The sequence below is a fragment of the Rattus norvegicus genome, chromosome 11 (genome assembly GCF_036323735.1).
Source record: "Rattus norvegicus strain BN/NHsdMcwi chromosome 11, GRCr8, whole genome shotgun sequence".
Taxonomy (NCBI): Eukaryota; Metazoa; Chordata; class Mammalia; order Rodentia; family Muridae; genus Rattus; species Rattus norvegicus.
Genome location: NC_086029.1, coordinates 68,217,753 through 68,242,470, shown reverse-complemented (window position 1 = coordinate 68,242,470; position 24,718 = coordinate 68,217,753). Strand labels below are relative to the sequence as shown.

Below are 24,718 nucleotides of genomic sequence, written 5' to 3'. Positions count from 1 at the left end.
AACAAATAAATCCTTTTAAAAAGTGAATAATTCTAACATAGATTCAGTTTCCAACCTTGAGTTAGTCATACTACAATATTCCATTGATCAGAACAAGTCGCATGGCCAAGATCATTGTCAAGGTGAGATAATGGTACAAAGAGCTGAGAAACTTGCTTTGTCCGTATAGCAATGTTATAGAAGACAGGGTGACTCAAAATCGATTCATAACATGTGTGTATGGCATTTTCCTAGTGAAAATGAAGGTGGTGAAGACATGTACACTATGGAGTTAAAACTTTGGTACTTCTGTAGAACATAACTGGATATTTCAGTGTGTGTGTGTGTGTGTGTGTGTGTGTGTGTGTGTGTGTGTGGTGTGTATTTGGAGACAGGATCTTCATGTAGCTCAGACTAGCACCAAATTCTTTACGTAGTAAAAGCTGGTCTTGAACTCTTGTCCTCCTGCCGTCACCTTCTGAGTACATGGATTACAGGTGTGCACTCCTACTCCTGACTCTGAATCTGTTTCTAAGAAAGTAATGTTGCTGTTTGAGACTGGCTGTATAGTTTTATTTATGCACACTTCAAGCTGTATCTCAGAACACTTTCATTTTGCCCAAATGAGGGCCATCAAGCTAGTCAAACGGCAGAAGAATTTGCAAAGACTGACCAGAATAAGACTAAACAAGACCAAATTAAGCACTTCAAAAGAGAGATAACATAAAAACACCAGCACACCTGTTATGGAACTTAAAAGTTACATAGACTTGTGTTGTACTGTAATATCATCTCTCCCACTACTGAAATTATTTATGCGTCTCCAACTCTACCACTTTTTATCTTGACATAAATGCTTGTATTCATGTCTCCAAGTAGAGCAACAAACCAAATGAACAATCAAATTTAAACGCATTGCTGATGATTAAGTTTTTAAATAAAAATAATAATTATGGAACAATAGTTACATATGAGGCAAGTGTTTGTTACTTCAGAACCCGTGAGGAATTGAGAATTATTAAAAGAGGCAAACAGTTTACTTTTCCATTTGTTGAACTGTATTACTTATCTACTGTTATGAGGCAAATTAGACCCAAATTTGGTGGTATTAAGCTTTTTCTTTCTCTTATAATACTAACAGGCCCTAAATTTCGAAGAAGCATAGCTTGGTGCTGTGTCTCTCGTGAGTCGTAGCAGCCTTTGAAGCTGTAGGACTCTGGTATCAGGATGGCTTGCTTACGGGGTTGTAAATTGATGGATTGTGTTAACAAAAGGCCCTGTTCTAGAGCAGGTAGCTATCAGTAGAGCTGCTTGTCACCATGGCATGAGACTGGGCTTTCTCTAGAGATGGCTATTTCTGAAGTATCTTATTGGTTTGACCAGGTTTAGGCCAGTCAGTAACTCTTGGGATTGTGCAAGTGGATGAGGACGAATGCAGTTACATCAATCAAAGGCTGCATCCCTAGGGTGAGGTATTTACTTCAATACTGGTTCCGAGAAGCCAGCTGCACTTAGTGTTGGTGGGGACGCAGAGGTGTGAACCCCTTTGACATTGTGATTTTACACCTTGAACTCTAAGTGAGTTTGTTGGGTCACATTCCTAGCCGTTGTGGGATGAATGCAGCCTATAGGTCACAAGTTGAAGATGCCTGTAGAGAATGTGGATCTCAGGAAGGACGATGCCTGGGGTCATCTTGGGGCTGAACACCATGAGAGCCAAGCATCTAAGGTTCTGATCTGTGAGCAAAGACTTGCACTATCTGTGGTTCTAATCATTGTCTTACCACGTGAGTCAGCAGAGAGAGCTGATGCTGGCACCTCTCTCCATAGAGAGGAAGGTTTAATGGATTGGGAATGGTATTAGATGGTCTTGGAATGCACAAATTCGAAGTTGTTTTCTTGCGCAGTCAGGGATAAGCACATTGCCAATGAACAAAATGGTTCTCCTGGGGACTAAAGTCCACCCAATATTTTCCTCTCGTATCTGTCAACAACATCTGTTCTTCCCTCCTGGGGCAAGGAATGGGGGAGAGTTTGAGGTGGAAAGGGAGATCTGAATTTATTCAGTTGCAAAGTGCTGCTGAGCACAGCATGTCTGGCTAAGGAGACCACTTCCTCCTTCTTCATAAATTGTGCTTGAAGTGTTTCAGAAAAGGTTGGTAGGATCAGGGTCAGCCCTTCCCTTGGAATCTACTCTGATTTAAGACTGGTCAAAGCAGTGGGTTGGATGAAGATGACCATCTCCAAATGAAAGCCAGACTAATGGAAATCAGATGAGTTGGACAGAAGTTGGATTGCCTGTATACTTATGTAAGAGTGTCTTGGCAGAATGATGCATGCATGCGTGTGTTCACATGGGTACCCAAACACAGCCACAGTCAGAACAGATAATACAATTGCTCTTAGCTTCAGGCATCAGGGAATTTTATATCTAGAATGCATCTAGCTTGCAGGCTGCTTGTCTTCCTAGTCTTTCTCCATTCTGGTACATGTGGCAGGAGCTTGGGCTAAGCACGATAGAGAGAAAGGGTCAATGAGGATTGGAAATATACAGGGTAATGTATTATCCTTCAGTGAAAGCGAGTGACAGAATTTCAGCATGAGTAGCTTTCTCAAACATTTGGAATTACTGTTAGAACTCTGATGTTTTGTCTTGGGATTATCTGGAATGGGGACGAAAGTCAGAGAGAATGGCAATTTTGGGCAGCTAGTTTAGGATGATAGAAGGCATTCAGAAGATTTTGTGTGGACACATCTATGGCTTGTTTATAAAATATCTCTCACAGAACTTATGCTTATGCAATTGGTCCTCAGCTGCTGACCATGTCAAAGGTCATGGAACCTTCTGGACATGGGATCTGCCTGGAAGATGTAAGGGGAGAGGGGAGGGGTTGAGGGGTTACAGGTTGCCTCTGATTCCAGCTGAAGTTCTGTTTCCTGGCCAGTGTCATGTAACAAGCAGCTGTCACATGCCTTTGGGACCTTGCCTTTCACCTCTGTGGTGGACTGCATCCCCCAAATGACAAGCTGGCATCAGCCTCTCTTTTATTAAATTGCTTGCTGTTGGGAATTTGGTCACTGCTGCAAGAAAATTCAACCAATACAAAACACATGCTGGAAATCACTGTCCTCCTCCAGTCAGAGCATTAAAATAAATGACGGAGAGACTGAACTTTGAAAAAGATGACAGCAGCTTGATGTACACTTCTTCCATAAGCAAGCAGGTTTCTAGAACTTCCACTGGGTGTGGGCAATGCTTTATTCTCTAATGTTTATTTACATCTCAGGTATTTGCAGATGAAAGGGGGGCAAGGTGCTGGGAAACAACTCTTTTATTTCCAACATTCATTTGAGCTGAAGCAGAGCATGTCTGGCTGGCGGCGATATTAATATCGTACGATATCCCCCCTCCTACAGGACTCCAGTCCTGCTGCACTGTGTCGCAAGGCTCAGAAGCTTAGAGGACCTCCATCTCATGACAAGGCATGCCACGTCCAGTGGGTTCCTGAATGCACATGTACTTGATGGGAGGTGGTGGTGGCTTGAAAGGTGGGGGTCTTTCCATGCTAGGAAGGAAACATTTCTCTTTCAGTGCTGAGAATATGAGGTGGTATTTTTTTATTAGAGATATACTTATGAGGAAGAGATACAATCTTTATTTTCATAGAATTTTGGGGAGCTTAACTCTGCAAATTATCTTACCATTAATTAATATGGAGTTCTATTTATCACCTATTAATTGTACATATAATAAATATAATATAAAATGTGATATAACATATAGTAATACAATATAATGATAAATACACACACACACATATATATTATTGTTAATGTGGAAACTTATAGTTTGCAAAGTGATTTTTATCCTGGCATTATTTATTTTGTACCTAAGAATTATTATAATCACTGTTCCACAGACAGAACTGAAGCACAGAGGTTTCAAGACACTTGCTGAAGGGAAGCAGGCCAGCAACTGAAGTCTTGTAACCAGATCCCATAATCTCCATGGCAACTGCCTCCTAATGGAAGGAGTTTTACTCTTACATGGGTAGAACATCCCTCCGGAGACAGAAACATAAAATTCGAGGACTGTTTCAAACAGCAACATTGCTAACTCTACCCTCAACCTTTATGCATAGACTCACATACACACTGAGGATCTGGTATGGGTGGGAGGCACAGTGTTCCTACTCCTGGGTTAGTTGGCAGGAGAAGGCACTCTTGAAGTTGTCTTTGTGCAAAGTTCTATCTCATATTAGCACGATGCACCTCCGGGTTGCAACATCTGGGTTAGTGCGGGGTTTTATTGTGCCAATGCTCAAGTGTTTTGATAGCAGAAAATAGGTACATATCTGTTAGGTTGTTTTTATGTTTATGCTCTGGCGGTCAATAGCATCCCAACTTAGAAAGAGATTTGGCAAAGAGAATGGGAAGGAGAGAGAGAGAGAGAGAGAGAGAGAGAGAGAGAGAGAGAGAGAGAGAGAGAACATTTTGCATATTTTGTCCTTATATAATACATTTGAACAGAGAATAATTTAAAAACTTACTATTTTGTACTCCCATTTATTTTAATATAAATGTCTCTAATTTTAAAGAGATTTATTTTTATTTTTGTTCATGCCAAGTAGGAGTGCAGGGACACTCAAAGACCAGATGAGGCAATAAAGTAACTGCTCCATGAGTTTGTGAGTTACACAGATGCTAGGAACTAACCTTATGCAAGATCAGCAAGTGCTCTTAAGCCCTAAGCACTAGGTCATCTTTCCATTCCTCTAGTCTCTAATTCTTATTACCTTGTTTGTGGATGCTCCAAGGGAGGCTTGGAAATATATCAAAAGGTGGACTTACATTTTTTAGAAAAAATATGAATTTTTATGGTCATAGAGTGGCTAAGATACAGTCCTTGGATTAAAAAAATAGAATATTGATTTTATTTTTGAGACAAGGTTTCTCTGTGTGGCTCTACCTGTCCTGGAACTCATGCCGTAGACTAGGCAGGCCTCGAATTCATAGAGATCCTCTTGCTTCTGCCTTCCTAGTGTTAGGATTAAAGATATGAGGCACCACTGGCCAGCTGATTTTGTTTTTAATTAACATGAAATATTTGTTATACATAGTCACAGAGGAGGAGAGTTCACTTTGGCTTCATAACATGACATTCCCATCTTCAAACATGTTGGGTCATATTTATAACTTTCCTGGATGCATGTGGTAGGCAGGATGCCTGTTCGGCATACCTGTGATGGGCTGCAGGGATACACTGGGAAGAGGATGTGGTGTAGCAATGGCTGCTATCAGAGAGCAGACACAAGGAGAGCAGCACTGTGTATTGTGCGGGCTCCTGGAATCATGGCCTGGTTCAAACTCATCCCCAAACGCTGAATCAGAAAAGAGCGTTACCATTGCATGTTACTTCAGACGCCTGAAGAGAGAATTTAGGAAAACAAAGTAGCCTTTTCCCCCCTCTTGTGGCAAAGGGGAGATAGGCAGGAGACACCCTCCCCAATGGAGAGCAGCTGCAAAGGTCTTAAAAATTATGTCTCTTATTCAATCTCACACTAGAGCATCTGGGCCCAGCTGATCTAGTCAGCTTAAAAATGCATGGAAATGAAAAAATAATGAAGATTAAAAGGAAACAATCAGTTTTAGCTCTGTGGTGAGGGGAGGCTACGTTCTTGTTTCATGCCTACTGACCTGTGCACAGCATCTGCTGTTCTAGAGAAGCAAGCTGGTGCAGAGAGAGAGAGAGAGAGAGAGAGAGAGAGAGAGAGAGAGAGAGAGAGAGAGACAGAGACAGAGACAGAGACAGACAGAGAGAGAGACAGAGAGAGAGACAGAGAGAGACAGAGAGAGAGACAGAGACAGACAGAGAGAGAGACAGAGAGAGAGACAGAGAGAGACAGAGAGAGACTAAGTCAGGATCTGTGCATTGAGCCCTCACTGAATGATCTTGGGAAGATTGTGCATCCTCTCTGAGGTTCTAGAAGCCTGGCTTGCTCATCAAATAGTGAGAGGAAGACCCTATAGTTTTTGTACCATGTAAATATTTTATGATGGAAAATGGTCAGTGTCTACATATCTTGATATACTCACATTTCCTTTTGATACTGACACCATTTTCTCACTCCAAGCCCAAACAACAGTATGCAGAAAAATAGCAAAGTCGCGACAGCCACAGGCCAGGACATTCCATCTCTGGGCTTATTAACTGTGATTCCTGAAGTAGGCATAAAAAGAGATGAAGGTTACTGCCGAAAAGAGAAGGGGAACGTCTGTAGCTCTTTATAGCCCAGTAGTTGAATATTTGCTCAGCATGCATAAGGTGCCATGTCTGATCCTTGACTTCGTAAAACCCTTAACATTTCATATGAAAGAGACATATTTTCCCCAAGTATTATGGGGTGTTCATCTACTGTGCCCATACATTCCTTCTTATAGAAGACGACAGGCAATAGTTGAGTAACATTCTAGGACTACATGAACACATGTCCCTATGGCTTAATGATCGTGCTTTCTGTGAAGGTTCAAACTTCACTGAAGCCCTCGCTCTTTCTAGATGTAAAACAGGGAATTCAATTTTGCACTGACATAATTTTTATTAGTTGAGCTCCAGAAGTACTCTTTATTGCAACAATCTTTCATGAATTGAATTATGTTTTCATAATATTTCTTCTACTTTTCAACTAGCTAATTCTTATTCCCTTTCTCCTCCTCCAGATTTTGACTTGAAATATAAGCACTTCATCAAATCTCCTATTCTTTAGTTGAACCCATGTCCTTCTGTTAGATTGTGAAAACACTTTATCAAAACTCTTGTCACAAACAAGACCGTAGACCATAATCTGTCAGACACCAGCATCACTGCATACTCAGCAAGTGCAAGAGTGTCTGAAAAGGGGCTCAAAAGTATTTGCTGAGTAAAAGAAACAAAAAATAAAAGACAAAGAACTCACCTGTGACGTGGCCATGTTTAATTTTAGTAGTTCCATTTGCAGTTGTGAGGACATCTGGAAATTCTTTGGTTGTACGGATGATGACATCTAGAGATATAAAGGCAACAATGAATCTATCTTGAAGTCATTTCAATAAGATCAACTGACACAAACTCATAACTGAATTTCAAGTATTACTAGGAAAAATATCTCAATTTGAATGGTCTCTGAATAGCTGACTGGGCTAAGGAAATGTTTTTACATTCAATTTAATTCTAAAGACCTAGACAAAGCAAGGCTGGAGATCTGGGATCTATCTAACAGTTGCCCATGAGTGAAATTTCCTGACTGTTTAAAGAAATGTATCTGTAGATTTCTGAATGACAGCCATCATCGCACATGTTAGCTGAAATTCAGCTAATTAAAGTACTGATTCGCCATGCTCCAATAGAGTAGAAGGTCGTCTTCAGAGACTCTTCTGTGTCACTCCATCTTTCGCAGGTACTCACCGTGAGAAGTTAAGCTTGCATCTGAAGAGCCTGAAGTGTACGCATCTGTTGGTATCCATGAAACTGCTCGTGGAAGAAGAAAAGCAGAGTCAATTTTTCTAGTCATAGTTTTTTGCCTAAATAATTAATCGAATTTAACAATTTGGAAAAAGTGTATTAATGGACACTTAATATAATGAGCATTCTTGCAGTATTTGATTATTCCAAATAGAGTGCAGTTTGAAGGGATGTTAATGGCTTTAAGCCTACCTAATTGGGAAATTAGTGGGGAGGTTGGAAAAGTTTTGATGACAGACGTGTTGAGATTCAATCCCTGGCATGGTGTCTACGCAGCACCTAGAGGCAAGCCTTTCTCTTGAGTGGATGTGCCTCCTCTAAAAGGTGTTGACAATACTAGACCGGTAAGAAGTGAGCCTTTAAGAAGTGTCTTTACACTTTACACTACAGGAGCTTCTCCCCTGATGAAGGGTCTAAAGACCCTTATGAAAGAGGCTTCTTATCGTGCTCATCCTGGTCTTCCAACTTTGTGTTATGTGAGGACCTAGTAAGGTCTTCATCAAATACCTACCTGTATCTTGACCTTGAGCTCTTAGTCTCTAGAGTCATGAGAAAAGAGAAAAGATATTCATTGTCTTTGTAAAACATGTGGTCTAGTTCTCCCATAAGAATGAAAGTGGACTGCATTAGTCATTTTGAAACAAGAAAGAATGGAAGAAAACTCTCCCAGCATGCAGAGAGGCTTTCAACTGCTTTCATGCTCCTCCCTTGAAGAAGCAGGAAGATGGGAAGAAAGGAAGGCCCCCATGTGTTACGGTGGCTTTGGTCATGTGAACATGTCAGTAGAACTTGGACACCCTACTGGAGCATTTGTGAAGAAGAAAGACATTAGTGCTTGTGGATCTCTGGCATTTCTGGTTAACACTTAACCGCGTCAGTAGTGAACTAACAGACGTCCATGGCCACTGCCTGGCCTCGTTAGCCCTGGCACGGTGTCTATGAGGCACCTAGAGGCAAGCCTTTCCTTTGAGAGGATGGCAGTGAACTCAGACAGCCTACATGCTTTTGGAAACAGAGCTATCAACACAGTTTCACTCATTGTTCTATCTCTAGACAAAAAAAAGATTTATGTTTTGACTGGCACTTGACTTGGAAAATAAGCATCCAGAAGAATGTAAAGGAAGACGACTACAGAGGTGTATGCTTGCTGTCAATAGAAACACTCTGTATTTATTCATTTAAAATACTACTGGTGTAATGTTTCTAGTTGGGGTCTTTAATGTGTGCCAAGACCTAAGCAGTTGAATGGATGAAACCAAAACGTTTTCTTGCTGTTTCCTGTGCTGGTCAACAGCAGCTGCCACTGATAAGAGCAGCATATAGAAGCTGTGTCTACTGCTGTATAACCCTCCGACCCTCTGCAGTGACCTTGAATAAACTTTGTTCTAGGGAGTATGCTGAGATCTACAGATGATCGACTGATCATTTGCTTAATGCTCAATTTTTGTGGTTAAGCGATTATTAGACAGTAATTTTATTGACAAACACGCAATGACTAATTAAGAAACAGTTGGGAACAGGTCAGGATTTCTGCAAAGTAAAGGTAACAGCAGATTTGTTTTCTCTCTCTCTCTCTCTCTCTCTCTCTCTCTCTCTCTCTCTGTCTTCAGGATAAACGAATTTTTCTCAGTATAGTGCTGCTTTGATACCTTGCTTTCACAGCCTGGAATCTTGTAGTATCCTTTCAGACTATTTGCAAGAAAGGATGGAGTGTATTATTTTATGCTAAGGTAAAAATGGTTGAATAACTTATCAATTTAGGACAAATTTGTATTTTAAGCAAAAATATTTTTTCACTGTGTGTTTATTGTCAGTGAATCAATGAAGAACATTCTATAATAATTAGTAATCAGTGAACACTAACGATTTTGTCCTAAATGTGGAAAGGAATTTTGTTTCTTATCACTATTGATTTTTTTCTTAAATAAAAAACAAAACAAACTTAATACAATTCAAGAAGATGGTTAAAATCATCATCACAATCCACACCAATTATATAAGTAGTGGTACTTAAAATTATGCAAATTGGTGATTCAATAAACGTAACTTTCCACCAGTGTAACATTTCTTCCCCGAATAAAACATACTATAAAATAAAATAAAATTAAAATGCAAAACCCACTTTGGAAAAGGAGAGAGTTATTTTTACGCATTTTATTTTATTTGTTTGTTTGGTCTCTGGACCTCTCTATAAACCAGACTGGCCTCATTTTTGTCTTGATTCCTCTCTCTCTCTCTCTCTCTCTCTCTCTCTCTCTCTCTCTCTCTCTCTCTCTCTCTAATGCTGCCATTAGCGTCATGAGCCACCACACCACCTTGCTTGCTTTTTGCTTTAAGAGTTAGGTTTTACTTGTGTTACGAATTTAGTGGTAGTGAGAGAAGTGAAGAAAAAGAAGCTTCCATTTGATGTGACACGTCTTTAAAAAACTTGAAATGGGTAATGAACGAATTTCAACACCAAAGTCCTTCAGCAAGATGAAGAGATGACTTCTCCTATTTGCTTTCCTCTTGTGTATTTGGCATGTCTGCTTGTGGCATGGGCACACGCTCATGTGGATGTGTGTATACATGGAGGTGTGTTTGCATACAGAGACTTGGGTTTAATTTTGAAATTATCCTCAATCACTCTTTCCCCTTAGTCATTGAGTCAGGATCTGTCATTGAAGTCCAGGGTTTTCTGATACAGCTGGTCCAATTAGCTGGCTTGCTGTTGTTGTTTGGGTCTGGGAACCTGCCTTTTCCTTCCCATGCTAAACTACAGGCAGAGTGCCACACCCATATTATACGTACATGGTTTCTGTGAGTTTGAACCGAGGTCTTCATACATACAAGGCAAGCACCTAACAACTGAACCCTTCCTCTCACTGCTATAAATAGTTTTTATATTGATTTCTCCCGGGAGATAATAGTCTTCCTGAAGCATGCTTCTGTACCGAATTCTCTATAAGGCAGAGTTGGCTTCCTCCAATGACCTGCCTTTTATTAAACTGGTAGATTTATGAAAGATCACCCAGACGTGTCACTTATATATCCAACTTTTAGCTATCTCACTTTCCAGTTTTTAGTCTCCCCAGGGGAGTCTTCTAGTATAATGATGCTGAGTTCTGTGTTTGAACAAAATGCTCTATGTTAAGACCGTATCATGTTTGGTAAATACATGAGTTCATCACCTTTTAAATATTTTGAACATCTGTATTCATTGAAATCCATAATGAGCATGGCTTTGATGTGGGAATAACAAACACCAGAATGGTCAATAGCATTCTCTTGTACGAAACCAATATTAAGCCACAACTATGAACATAGGGATACCATGTTGTAGAAGCTCATGTAAGCCCTTATGTCCTTTCTTGAGTGGCTCCTGGTAAAGTCTGTTGATCAGGAGAGGGCACTTCTCATCTACAGTAAGAGTTTAATCAATTTCAGTGGATCCTACTTCATTAGGTACCGTAACTTTTGCTAGTTACTTAAGTCCTGTTGACAGTTGTCTAGGAAATTATAGCACATTAGCAACTGCTTCCAATTGTGGTTAAATCTAGGTTGAGTCATATCTACGTCCATTATCTTCTGAGTTCTTGCAGTTCTTTTTAAGAAGTAGTTTTGTTAAACCACTGTCTAAAGTTGGCATATAAGCATTTGCATACCTATGTGCCATTAGACTTTGTTCTAATGTCTGCAGTTCTTTTGATGAAACCACAGATAATTTCTGTTAGTCGTAGAGGGTTGTCGATGTCAACTGAGTATGTGGGAGGATATTTGCATCATTTTATACATACAGATGACTTTCCTCATTTTCACTCTTGAGACAGGGTCTCACAAATCTCATGTCAGCCTTGAATTTGTTATGTACTTTAGGATGACTTTGAACTCCTGATCTTCCTATTTGCACCTTGCAAGTGCTAGGATAGTAGGCAGGTACCCATGGTTGACTTTCAATGAGCTGTTTCTCAGCTGTCAAATTTTTGACAAGGGAGTATTTTTAAGTCCTTGATTTTTTGTACAGAACAATGGCTGAGGTGGCAAAGAACATCCATAGAGAGATGCAGGGATCTGGGTGGTCTTTCATTTGCCCTGCTTTTCCAATCAAGAGGGACATGTATGGATATGGGGTCGTCCTACACAGTGGTGCTAACTACTGCATCTGGTTTTGCCATGGCCAGTCAGTTCACAGATGGGAGCCTCACAAGGTACCCAACCCTAACATTAAGATAGTACCCACAGTCTTTGCAGCTGCAAGAAATGACATTCTAATAAAGTAGAAGGTTCAACTGAAGAAATAACATTTTCTCTTGAGACTGACTTCAGAGGAAGCAGTGGAGGGATGGGAAGTAGACCAGGCTTTAGAGGAGAGAGAGTAGAATGGGATGTGAGCCAAGAGTGAAACTTTAAAAGTGGAGGTCAGGAACATAGAATTTAGACAGCCGAATCAACAAGGAACACAATAAGGATTACAAGGGACACTGCATCACTCCTGAGGTTCTGAGATGACTTTATCCTGCCACCACTGACTCATTGAAAGCCTCCTCCCCTTCATTTCTGAAAGAGGCTTTCACTAAATAGCCCAGGAAAGTCTGGAACTCCTGATCCTCCTTCCTGACCCTGTTGCCTTATCTCCCCAAGTGCTGCGATTGTAAGTATGACTCAAGTCTAGTCTCCTCATCTTCCTCTGCTGGAGGACCACAGAAGGACTGCTGTACAAAAAGACTGCTGTACAGTCCATAAGCTGTATTAATAACAAGAATCTGAAAAAGTCTAGCCAGGATTAGGGGCAGAGTAAGAAATACATTTGTAAAACTGAAGAAAACAGCATAACATTCAAAAGTTAAGTAATTTATGGTCTACGGACACAAAGTTTTTCAGGCATCTGGTAAAGAGGGTGGAGGGGGCAGGTTCTAGTGATGGACAGCTGCAGCTCTAGACAGCCTGGTGGCCAAGCAAATACTATTAGGCTGGAAGCTGGTGGCTGTATGCTGTGAGGGCACCAACATTTCTGGAAATTTCTTTTCTTTTTTTCATTTTATTATCAAGTAATCTAATAAGAGTAAAGTATTATGAAAATGGAATACTACTCAGCTATCAAAAACAATGACTTTATGAAATTCATAGGCAAATGGATGGAACTGGAAAATATCATCCTGAGTGAGGTAACCCAATCACAGAAAAACACACATCGTATGTACTCATTGATAAGTGGATGTTAGCCCAAATGGAAATTTCTACAGAAACCAGTTAAAGTACCTTGTCTTTCCTCGAAAGCTAATGAACACCAGCTCCTCTCTTGGCCCCTACCACTTCTGAGCCCCAAGCTGCCTGCCCCACTTTTTGGCACACTGTGTGAGGCATGTTGTCCCACAAGACAAAGTGAGGCCAGGCTGTCTGGGAATACCTAAAGGTGTTGGATAGGATCTCTCGGCCTCATGACAAGAAAAGGCAAACAATGGGTCCTACTCCTTTCAAGGTTGTGCAACTGAAGTCTATGAGAAAGTTTGCTTACCTGCGGAGTCTGGTTCCTGGGGTCCAGTGGAAGTATGAGGCAGTGAGAGCCATTTGGGAGGAGAGGTGGAAGGAAAAGGCCGAGATCCACCATCAGAAGAAGAAGCAGCTCTTGAGGCTACAGAAACAAGAAGAGAGGAACATGGAGAAGAAAAATCAGCAAGTTTACAGAGGTCCTAATGGACTCCGGGTGTGAGTCCGATAAGGATTGTACCTCAAAAAGAAAAAAAAAGAGCACAATAAAATCTATAAAAGTCAGTAGTGGTAACTCTGAGTCCCATGACATGAAACTGTGTATGTATGTATGTATATACATGTCTTTGTGTATGCATGTTTATATATGCACATGTGTATGTGTGTGTACATGAATCTTTGTGTGTGTATATATATATGCGTGTGCAAATGTCTATGTGTGTATGTGTACACATGTCTGTGTGTGTATGTATGTGTGTGTGCACCCCTGTGTGTGATGTGCGTGTGTATGTGTGTATGTACACATGTGTACAGGGGCGTGTGTGTGTGTGTGTGTGTGTGTGTGTGTATGTGTGTGTGTACGTGTGTCTGTTGTTGAGCATGAGCTTGCTGACTTTGGTATTGTGATGAGTCATACGCTTCAGGGCATGGAGACCTGCAATGCCCTTTTGCTAGTCTTCCTCAGATTGACTGGTTTCAATGTGGCTTTAAGCTTTACTAGACCAGGTGGATGGCAAGGGAAATCAGGAAGAAAGTAATTAAGATTCAATTTTCCACTCCATGGCCTGATCACCTGAGCACTGAGGTGAAAATGTGTCCCAAGAAGTGATTAACCTCACCCATGGTGCTGTGAAGGTGGCCTGGCAGAATAGCCCCATTTTATAGGCCCTTAATGTAAAATAGGCATTTCAGTTCCAGATACCAGGAATCCAGAAGCTGAAGTAAAGTAGGATTACAGTCCAAAAAATTTCAATCCTAGCATAGATCTCTTTAAGTTAATACACAAAATGACAGCACAAGACTGCATTACACATATTCTTATAAATGCAGATAAATGCAATGCAATCAAAAGGGTAGCAGCATTTAAATATGCATGAGGTTCATAAAGTAAATCTCCCAAGACCATGTTCACAAGCAGCAAAGGACCTAGAAACAGAAATCTATCCATTATCATTCTTTTTCTTCTTGTAAGTATTTCATAAATCTATTGAAATAAGCATATTGAGAGGAGAAAAAAAATCCCATTACCAATGCCTGTCCCCGACCTTGCCAAATGCATCATCCAATATTGCATGTCACATTACGGCCCGATTCAACTGGCAGCGACGTGTTTCAAAAGAGTCGAGGAGTGAGCAGTCAATTTCAGCTTTTTGGATTCTAATGGATTTTCGTGAATGATTATAAATTGAGCAACCCACTGTAGGGGATTTTTTTCTCCTTTTAAACTTACACAGAGAGAACAATCATATTTTATTTGAGAAGTGTTCAGAATGTGGGTCTGCACTGTGAAACATCCTTTGTCGGACGGATGTCAGAGTCCCTGTCTAGACCTTAACTGTTTCTGAGTTCATTTGAGAATAAGAACACTAGGGAGATGTCTGTGGACAAATGAAGTTTTCAAATGGTAAAGAACAGAAAATGTGAAAGATCACAGCAGTTTGTTTCATTATGAACTGCATGAAAACAAAAAAGACTAGGAATGAAGTATATAAACCATAAATCAAGGCAAAGCCACATGGGATCTTTGTTTCCTAGTTTCTGAGAGAGAAACTGCCTTGGATCACCGCTATGCCCTACCCTATACTGATGTATCGGATAGCAAGAGTTTTCTATTCTTCGTTTTCCTTCCTCCTTTCCTCCCTTTCTCCCTTCCTTCTGTCTGTACCCATATCCCTAACACAGTCTAATATAATAACAATATAAATAAATGCAACTACCGGCTGAGATGTAGTTCATTTTGGTAGAGTGCTAGCCCAACGTTCATGAAGCCCTGGGTTTGATCCCCAGGACCACCACAGATAGAACTAGGTATGGTTGTACACATGCCTCTAATCCCAGCGCCCACGAGGCAGGAGGAGCTGAGGTCCAATTCAAGTCATCCTCAGGTTTATAGTGAGTTTGAGGCCAACTTGAGCTACAAGAAACATTGTTTCAAAAATAAGGTACACATTTTCCAATTAAGTAAATCCTTTCATTTTTCTGTGTCTCTCTGTGTGTCTGCTTGAATCATCGTCTGTCTCCATAAGCAATTATTCAGTCATTCATTGTGTGCCTGTCACTGTAGATAGGAGGTTACGTAAAGCAGTGCACAAGAGGTCAAAAGTTCTAGGCTCATGTTCTTCCATATTCTATATCCTAGTAGAATTTAAGAAAACTTTATAAATAATGAAATGATCACACATTAAAAAGTATTATGGTGTGAATTAAAATATAAAATAGCTTATGTGCACAATGTAAGTTTATCTTGGAATTCAGTCTTATCCAATAACAGCCTCAATAAACTTTTATGTTCACGGCTATGAAATTTCTACCCTGTAACCAACGAGTATTCTTTCGTTTATCTGAATGTCTGAATAGCTTTCAGTGGTGTTCCAGGGACTTGTGCAGGTGTCACTTTAGGGACTGAGGTTACAAGTTAAAAAAAAAGTGCAGGGGAATGTTGAGTGGGGGCAGTAAGGGGGGATGGATGGGGAGGGGAACACCCTTATGGGAGAGGGAGGGGATGGGGCTTATGGACAGGGAACTGGGAAAGGGAATAACATTTGAAATGTAAATAAAGAAATAGATCCAATAAAAAAAGTGGATCAAGGCATTTGGTCACAGGGCAGTCACATAACAAAGAGTGAGAATAATGAATAAGAACAAAAAAAAATAATGCCCCAGTAGCATGAAGATTGTAACTTGCTAGAGTACCAGCCTATGGGAAATGGAGTGCAGCAATTTCCTGGGATAATGGATTTTAAAACCACATCTGTCTCTTGCTGAATCAGCATGCCGGCCATTGTTGCCTCTTCTCTATGCTGGGGTCCATTCTGCAGAGCAGATACTAAAAACTGTTTCACCTTTGTTAGTCTCTTGAATTTGTATTTAAAGAGGGAGGGTTTTATTTTTTTCTCATAGAAGGATGTCAGTCAGGGGTCCTCCTCTATCATCCCATTCCCCTGGCCTGTAACCAAGCCTTGGCAACCTTAAGGCATGCATAGTTATGCCTGACTCTTGCTGTGAACAAGGGGCATCTGAACTCAGGTCCTCATGCTTGCCCGCATTGCGCATACTGGTTCCCACTGTGCCAGCCCCTCCTGCCTCTCCATACACAGATGTAAAGTTATTGGGCCCTTTCCATTGTGAGATTTGTGACAAGCATCTTCTCCCTCAGCGAATCTTTGCATTTAAAGTTTGCATTTAAAACTTTTTAAAAAAAATATCTTCTCATGAACCATATTTCTTTTTCTTTTTGTAATTAATTATTTATCCATTTTACATCCCAATTATAGCTCCCCGGTCTCCCATCACACAGCCCATCCCCCATCCCCTTCTCCTTTGAGAAGGGGGAGGACTTTGCTGAGTATCAATCCACTCCTTCAGGTCAAGCCACTGCAAGACTAGGCACCTCCTCTCCCACTGAGAGCAGACCAGGCAGCCCAGTTAAGGGAGTAGGATCCATAGACAGGCAACAGAGCCATGGACAACCTCTGCTCCAGTTGTTGGGGTACCATCATGAAGACAAAGCTGCATATCTGCTGCTATATGTGTGTGTATATATGGGGGGCAGGTCCAGCCCATCCTTATTCTTTGGTTGGTGTGAACCAGATTTCTTAGTTCTACCCTAACTTATCATTCCTTTTTAGAGCTAGGAGAAAAACCATACTTTTGTTACCTATTTTAATATTTTTATTTTGATATCACGATCTCAAACTATTCTTAATCTTACTGTGAAGAAGTTCGTTGAATTGTACAGACTAGTTAGTTTTGGTCTGTGAGGTTTTGGTTTCTATAGTTTTTTTTTAATAATAAAGTTTATAAAATTAAAAAAATACCTTCAACAATATGCAACTTGCTCCTGCATAATGTGCAGGGTAAGAGTGCATTTGAATGCTTCTTTTCTTACAAATTACCAATATTGCAGGTATGTTTGCTGCAAACTTCCTTCTTTTCACCATCGTCCACTGTGGCATACGTCATCTAAACCCTACATATCTGTGCATCTCTTTCAACATTCCCCCATGTTGGTACTGCATTTTCATGCCCTGTTTTGGGGCACCAAGTTTAAAGATGGGTATCAATTATAATATATCCAATAAAATAAACATTAAATTATGGAGGGTATTCAATTGCCTAATGATGGAAGCATGCGATGAGAATGAAAGATTATGATTAATCCAGCTTTGGGCCTGAGGTCCACCAAAGAGATAAAAGAAATAAATAAAGGCTGATACTGTATGAATTCTTTTTTCTCTCTCATTTCCTGAGGACAAACATCCAGTGACCTAATGACTGAGCCAGGAAGTACAGACTTTTTTAAATAGGTTTTAGATATATAACTTAAATGCTGTTCAATGTGGGTGTTCTAGGTGCCACCAGTTAAACTTAATTTGCACCGGAGGAGGCCAGCCGTGCCCTCGCTTCTGTTTGTTCTGCTTTCATGTTGCCTCCCCTGTGCGGCTCTTTGTCTTTTGTAATTAAGAGGCAGTATGTGTCCTCTTGGTTGTTTCTCATTACAATGATGCCTTGGATAATATCTTCTATTTAAAAAATATAATGTTGAAATTTATTCTTTGAAAAGTTCATACATGTATACAGTCTAACTAATCTATCATATATCTCTTCTTCCTTTTTATTCTCCCTCTCTGTGTCTCAGTGTCTCTGTCTCTTTGTCTCTCTCTCTCTCTCTCATTATTGCTACCCATAGACGCATAAGTATGGACTGCCCATACTCATGGATGATCACCTATCATGGACCACACCCTTAAAGAAAATCAAGTCTTTCTCCCCAGCAGCCAGCAACTGTCAATAGCTCTTCATCCAGGCCTGAGAGTTCATTCGCTTTCCTTTTTATTACTGATATGCATATCCTGACTAGCTTGGGCTTTCCTACACATGTACTACGAATGCTCTCTAACATACTCCTTGGTTTTTGGTTCTATCACCTCTCCTCTTTCCCACTCCCTTCCTCCTTCCCATTCCTTTCAAGAGGCAGGCAGTAGTACATCAAGTCTTAAGAATGATCTATGCAGCAGAAGATGACCTGGAATTAGCTGCATGGCTGTTTTTGAAGTCCTTATCCTTGCTTTTCCACTCCCCAAATGCTGGGATTACAGGTGTGTACCATTGCACCTACCTTAGGCTCCTCAGTTTCATGACCATTTCCCAGGTGCCATGGCAGTCCCTGCTGCCCATCCGTGACTCTCCCCATGTCTGTGTATTGAGTTTTCTTCTTTGTACCATCAGTTACCCTATATCTGTCTCTCCTCACAAAGAATTTGGAACTTAGATCTGCCATGCCCATACGTGTATTCTAGTCACCTACATTTAGATATGGTAGATGATTTATAAATGTTCAACAATATGGTTATGAACACAGGGCATAGTGGCAGCTGAATACATGTGTAGGGGTGAATGAATGGAAGACCCATGGTAATACTCAACAGTTCTTGGCATCTGTCCCACTGGAGGGCTGGGAATAGTTGACATCTTTAGTAGTCATGCTGGAATTGCTGGCTGAAAGACAAAATTATTTTTAGAATCCACCTTTTTATTCCCTTATAAAGCTGTAATTTAGCTTTGCTTTGATGTACTGCTTTTAATGTGCAACTTTGGGAACAAGGCAAATGTCCTCTGCTCAGATCTAGTGGTTCTGAGGTCAGTGCTCTGTGTTTCTTGTTTAATGCCATCTTGCTACTGATGTGTTTCCTTTTCTATCCTTGTAACTCAGTTACTTATATTATCTTAAAGTCCCTTGACAAATGAAAAGGTATAGTATAATACATGCTATCACCTTTTACTACTAAGACTACAATAATAATCTTATCCATACCTAGTCACTACAGGCAAACTCAAAGTCAAAATTCCAGCACCAAATGAAAAACATAGCCTTTAGATAGCAGAGTAAGATGTATGAGTTTGTTGGAAATGATACATAGAAGGAAAGACTTACTATACTCACTTTGAGGAGTTGGGTCTGGTGTCAACACATTTTCATCTACAATTGTCATTGAAGATGTAGCTAGATATCCTATTTTTAAAACAAAATTTTGAAGTTGCTATGAGTAATTATTGCCACATATTTAATGAAGACACTAAACTTAACAAGATCATAGTTTGAAGTCAATGAGTCTAATGACTTCATTTTCTAAATGGAAAGAAAACCATCACATGAGACTATATGCTTACAGTTATATAACAAATATGCACATCATTCCTTAGTTCTTCTGTTAAATTTAGACATGTTATATTCAATCTTTGAGGCATATATTGATTCAGTGTCTACTCTGTACCAAACACTGTTTGAGGTCCAAAGGTAGTAGCAATAAGTGAAACCAAAGTTTCTGTCTTCACGACCTTACAGTGAATTTCCACAAGGATCAAACATTTATACACACTAACTATGGTTTCATACTTATATTGATTCTTAACTTACAATAAATTTTCATAAGAATACATTCCAACATACCATGGTTTCATATTTATTTCAATTCTTGGCTTACAATGGATTTTCATAGGAATGTATTTTTACATACTAACTATGGTTTCATATTTTTTCCATTCTTAGCTTACGAAGTCCTCTTCATCTTTGCATCATACCCTTTCTCTTTCTTTTTGTCTCCCCCATCACAAAAGTGTGCTTCAAATTCACTTAAAAAGTGAATGCTTCTCTAGAGAGAAGGTTAGAGAAATGCAGGAGGAAAAAATACTCAACCACACTCTATTGGAACCATGTCTGCATCTCCTTGAGAGATGAACTATTAATATATTTTTGTGTGTATTTTTTCCTTTGTTCCTAAACATACCTAAGGTGGCTTACATAAATATGCAGCAAAAGAAACAAAACAGTGAAGAGCAGGGGAAATAAGAACAGAAAAAGTTGAGTTCGATTGAAACCAGAATAAGGATAGGGCACAGTATGCATCACTTAGTGATTTTGTTCTCTTAGCAAATAGAATCCCACATTTGGCCTGGATTTTCTAGGGCAAATGTTAGAAAATAAAGAATGCATGTTGTTTGCATGATGTGTACTATAAGATAAACTAAGTCAAATTTATAAATTATTCTTTTTATCATAATAGACAAGAAAGATTTCCCAAGTTTTCATAAGATGAATGCTGTGTGAGTTGTATGATGTCCTTAGAACATCCTTGCAGTATCATAGCAGTGTTTTCTCATGCTCATGAGAGTAGAGAACAGTGTCCCAGATTTCCAAGTGTCTCAATTATACATATATATAATTCATATATGTTCATATATACATATACACACGTACACATATACATATATATGAGTATATATGAGTACACTGTAGCTATCTTCAGACACATCACATCTGTAATGGGCATCTGATCCCATTATAAATGGTTGTGAGCCACCATATGGTTGCTGGGTATTGAACTCAGGATCTCTGGAAGAGCAGGCAGTGCTCTTAACCACTGAGCCATCTCACCAGCTCCTGCCCCAATTTTTTAGAAAAAAATTTTAACTGCTGAGCCATCTCTCAAGTCCTAGAAAACTTCTCAATTAGAGAACATGGATATTGAAACTTTTGGGAAAATGTGTACAGTAAATAAATGGTGCATGGTTTGTACATCTACCAATGGTTCACATGCAGAATTATCTACAGTAATCAATTCTGTAATGTGGCCTGCTAGTGAGGTCCAAAGAGATGGAATATCACGTATCACTGCATACAAACTGTCAACTGTAGGGGATCGCTTAGGAGATGCTTTATGCTACCTGGAAACTTGAATAGGCAGCAACATCAGTAAAGGAAGACCTAGGGTTGGGAAGGACCTCAGGTCGGCCATGTGTACTGACTTATGCTAATGTTTCTGAACTCATTCAGAATCTGGGCCACTCCAGCATCTATTCACAGGCAAAACTATGGCATTTGTTAAGGACTTAGAACATACGAGTCCCAGGAAACAAAAGGATCGGTGAAACCCAGCCCCTATCTCCAGGGCACACAAGGCGGTTTCAAGTTTATTGGTCTTCTGCTGAATTTTTGTTTTTGTTCTTGGCCTGTACAATTTCTCATAGGTTATTGAAAGAATGACCATTCACTATAAGCCATTATTAATCACATAGAAGTAGAGTTGAATCTGTTTGGGAAAATAGCTGATTTTTAAATAACTTCAATTTATTCTCTTTCCTGCCAGTTTATATCATGGCTTAGGATTAATATCTGTTTCTGTTCTTGGACTACATTTTTTCCTGTATTTATGATATGGCTTTCTAGGGTTGGGAATTTTTAATTATTTCTTTTTTAAAAAATTTATTGATTTTTTTTTACACTCCAGATTTTATTCCCCTCCCTGTCCACCCTCTGACTGGTCCACAGTCCATACTTTCTCTCCGTCTCCCACTACCCACCCCCACCCCCATCTTCACAAGGATGCACCCACCCCACCCACCCCAACAGACCTCTAAATCCCTGGGACCTCCAGTCTCTTGAGGGTTAGGTGCATCTTCTCTGACTGAACCCAGATCTGGTAGTCCTCTGCTGTAAGAACTTGTAGACCCCACCCCTTCTGGAGAAAGACAGGGCATCAAGTGAGGGATGGGGTTGCTATCCCACAGTCAAAACTCTGAGCCATAATTGTTCCTATCTGGAAGAACTGCAGGGATGGAAATGGCAAAGAGCCTGAGGAAAAGAAAGTCCAGGGACAGGCTCAAGGGGGCATCCAGCTCTAGGACTACATCGTAACAGTCAACCCTCTGCAAGCACTCGGATTGGCAATTATTTGCAAGCTTCTGTCCTTCTGGTACTGGAATTGAAATGTGGACAATTACACATCTGCAGCCTACATTCATGGAGGAGACATGAATAATTGGTGCAGACATGGATGAGTTTGATAATTAACTGAGGAGTCCAAATATGGCAACACATAAACCTATGTTCTCAGACCAGAAATGACATTGGGATAATTGGACCAGGGAAGGGCAGGTGGAAACTCCCCCTACCTGAGTGGTCTGGAAAGCTTATGGCACCTGCCTGTCCCAGGGTTGGATGCCTTCCATTCCTCAGGAGTGCTTTGTCTTTCTTGTGTGTGTGTAGAAGATGGTCCATCACAAGGCATATCCCCAATGCCAACAGCAACAGGAGAGCACAGTTCAAACCCAGGCTACTGGTGATAGCAACATCATTTCTCCCTTTAAGGCTTTGGATTTGAATTAGTTTGTAAAAGTTGGGTGGGCAGGTAGGGGAGCACCCTCATAGAGGCAGGGGGAGGGAGGAGGGTATGGGAGGTTGTAGAGGGGAAACTGGGAAAGGGGATAACATTTGAAATGTAAGTAAGTAAAATAACCAATAAAAAGAGTCATTTTGTCCTATAACCCAACCTGGAGATTTAGTAACTGTAAGAGATGATGTCTGGTAACAGGACCACTGCATTCATGAACCTTCAGCAGTTGTGATGGGCTGCACAGGACCAAGGCATTCAGTGTCTGTGCTTGAAGGGAGGAAGGGCTCATAGGCCTTCACTTCTAGCTGAGGTTGACAACTGATGGCTTATTGAGAATGGAAAATTAGTTTTCTTTAAAGGTGTGGCCCTTGATAGGTTGACCAGGTTTCAGTGAGTGGCCAGACACCTGTGTGTACACAAACTGAAATCACTTGGCTAATTAAAAATAAAAAGGCACAGAGGAGTTTGGAAGTGTTGGGGTGGGGGAGGGGGTGAGGAGTAGTTCTTAAGGGAGTTAGGGGGAGGAGTCAAGGATGAATGATTAAAATTCATTGTATGCATGTATATATGAAATTATCAAAATTTAAAAATGTCATAGTTTTAAAAAGCAATCATGTCTGTCTCTTGATAAGCAGGGAAATATTTATTTATTTACTTTGCATCTCAATATCAGCCCAAACAGAATTTTCTTTTCATTTCTTGAAACATGAACACCAGTCCTATTTCTCAGGATTTGGATGGGGCACTTGACTGCGGTCTTTTCTGGTTCAAGGGTAAGAAGGCCTCAGCACAAACCTCTTGATTGTCAGTGACTGATTTTATATTATAACACATCATATAGACAAAAAATATGACAACGCAAATGATTGCTATGTTTTCTGGCTGTTTATTTTTCCTTCAATGTGAAGACTCATTGTTATTAAATTTTGCAATTGTTCAGACATACATCATTCTGATTGTTGTTTCTAGGAAAAAAACCAAACCAAACCGAGCAGCCACTCATCCAATTTGTTTTGTTTATACTTCTTCAGAACCTTCCATGAGGTTAAATGAGGTTTAAAGCCTTCCAGTCCATTTTGTTTTAACTCTTTAAAATCATCTCACTCTTTTATAATTTCTGTAGACTATTCCCGTGGTCTGGGTTGAATAGAAGAAACAGAAATATGTTCTATAAGAGTTAATGCTGCTGTCATTTGGCATTTTGTCTACTGCTTCTTAGCTCACCTCCTTGTTCATCTTCCTAGAGACTGACCACCTGCCTGCTGGAGAAAGGGAAGATGGCTAATATGTCAGAAGCTCTGTGGTTAAGTAACTTTTTGAAAATTCTGAAATATACCTCCTACCTAAGTGTCCGTGAGGTGACAGTGGCCATTTTATGTTTTATATCCTGAACCAGATTAGAGTTAGCCTGTGAATGGGAGCCCCCTTCTTACTTGCTCCTCTTCTCTTTTCCCTAACTCATGTCCCCCAAAGGAGAGACCTAAGCCAGGAACAAAGATTGTGCTGGAGGCAGACCAAGGCATGACAGAGCTGTTTCCTCAAATTCACCTCACACAGACATAAAACACAAAGCCAGTTCATATCCACTCTGGCAGCTGAGGCAGACCCACACTTGCAGTAGGGAGAGAAGAGAAACTCTGGACTAAATGAGCTTTTTCAAGTTTTGACACTACATTTGACAAGACTTTTAAATTATTGACATACGTCTGTTCTAGTGTCTACAAAGGACCAGACAACATTTATTATATGAAATCCATCCCCCCAAAGCCAAGCAATTTGTCTGAAATTTCTTCCAGAGGACAAGAAACTACTCAACAGAGCTCATTTGAACAGAAAATGATGGAGAAAAAAAATATTTTTTGCTACTCAGTCCAGCTTATATAATCAACCAAGTACAGGAATAAAAATGATTTGCAAGTTCTGTTGGAACAATGTGGTTTGTCAAACTCACTTATCTAAGACTTTCCTTATATTCCTGCGATATTGGCTGAAAATTAAATTGTTTTTATATTACAGTGTTTTCATTTGGCCTTCTACTTCATCACTAGAGCATCTACTGGATGAACTTGAACCATTCTGCTTTATTTGCTGTGCAAAGGGGAATTACTCCCCATCAGCTCCCCTGCCATTAAATTCAGCAGGGAGACAGTAGACCTGTACTTAAGAGTATCTGGGCCATATAAACACATTCAAAAGAGCCTTACCCATCCCAGTGGTCGGCGTGAGGTGCAAACTGCCCTTCAGAAAATGTGAAGAAGACACGTATGTAGATGTCCTAAAACCATCGCAAGATGTCACAAGGGAGGTGGCTTGCCTAACAGATGTAAAATAAAGGGTTAAAGGGACCATGTAACACTATATTATTGGTCTGAAAATGGTT

At 40.1% G+C, this 24,718-nt stretch overlaps 1 protein-coding gene across 2 annotated transcripts in view; it reads right to left on the bottom strand.

The window, feature by feature from the left end:
* Positions 1-3,204: 3,204 nt before the first annotated feature.
* The window catches only part of Cd96 (CD96 molecule), a 74,341-nt gene continuing 52,827 nt past the window's right edge, over positions 3,205-24,718 (bottom strand). The window contains exons 8-14 of one of the 2 annotated variants that reach the window (XM_063270703.1): positions 19,110-19,178; positions 18,593-18,664; positions 12,975-13,091; positions 7,424-7,486; positions 6,936-7,022; positions 6,076-6,199; positions 3,205-3,545 (exon numbers count right to left, since the gene is read on the bottom strand). In XM_063270703.1, coding sequence (XP_063126773.1) covers positions 3,437-3,545; positions 6,076-6,199; positions 6,936-7,022; positions 7,424-7,486; positions 12,975-13,091; positions 18,593-18,664; positions 19,110-19,178 — 641 coding nt within the window. In that variant the 3' untranslated portion in view covers positions 3,205-3,436. The remainder of the gene's footprint in view (positions 3,546-6,075; positions 6,200-6,935; positions 7,023-7,423; positions 7,487-12,974; positions 13,092-18,592; positions 18,665-19,109; positions 19,179-24,718) is intronic. The other variant, NM_001025032.1, reaches the window with a different exon arrangement.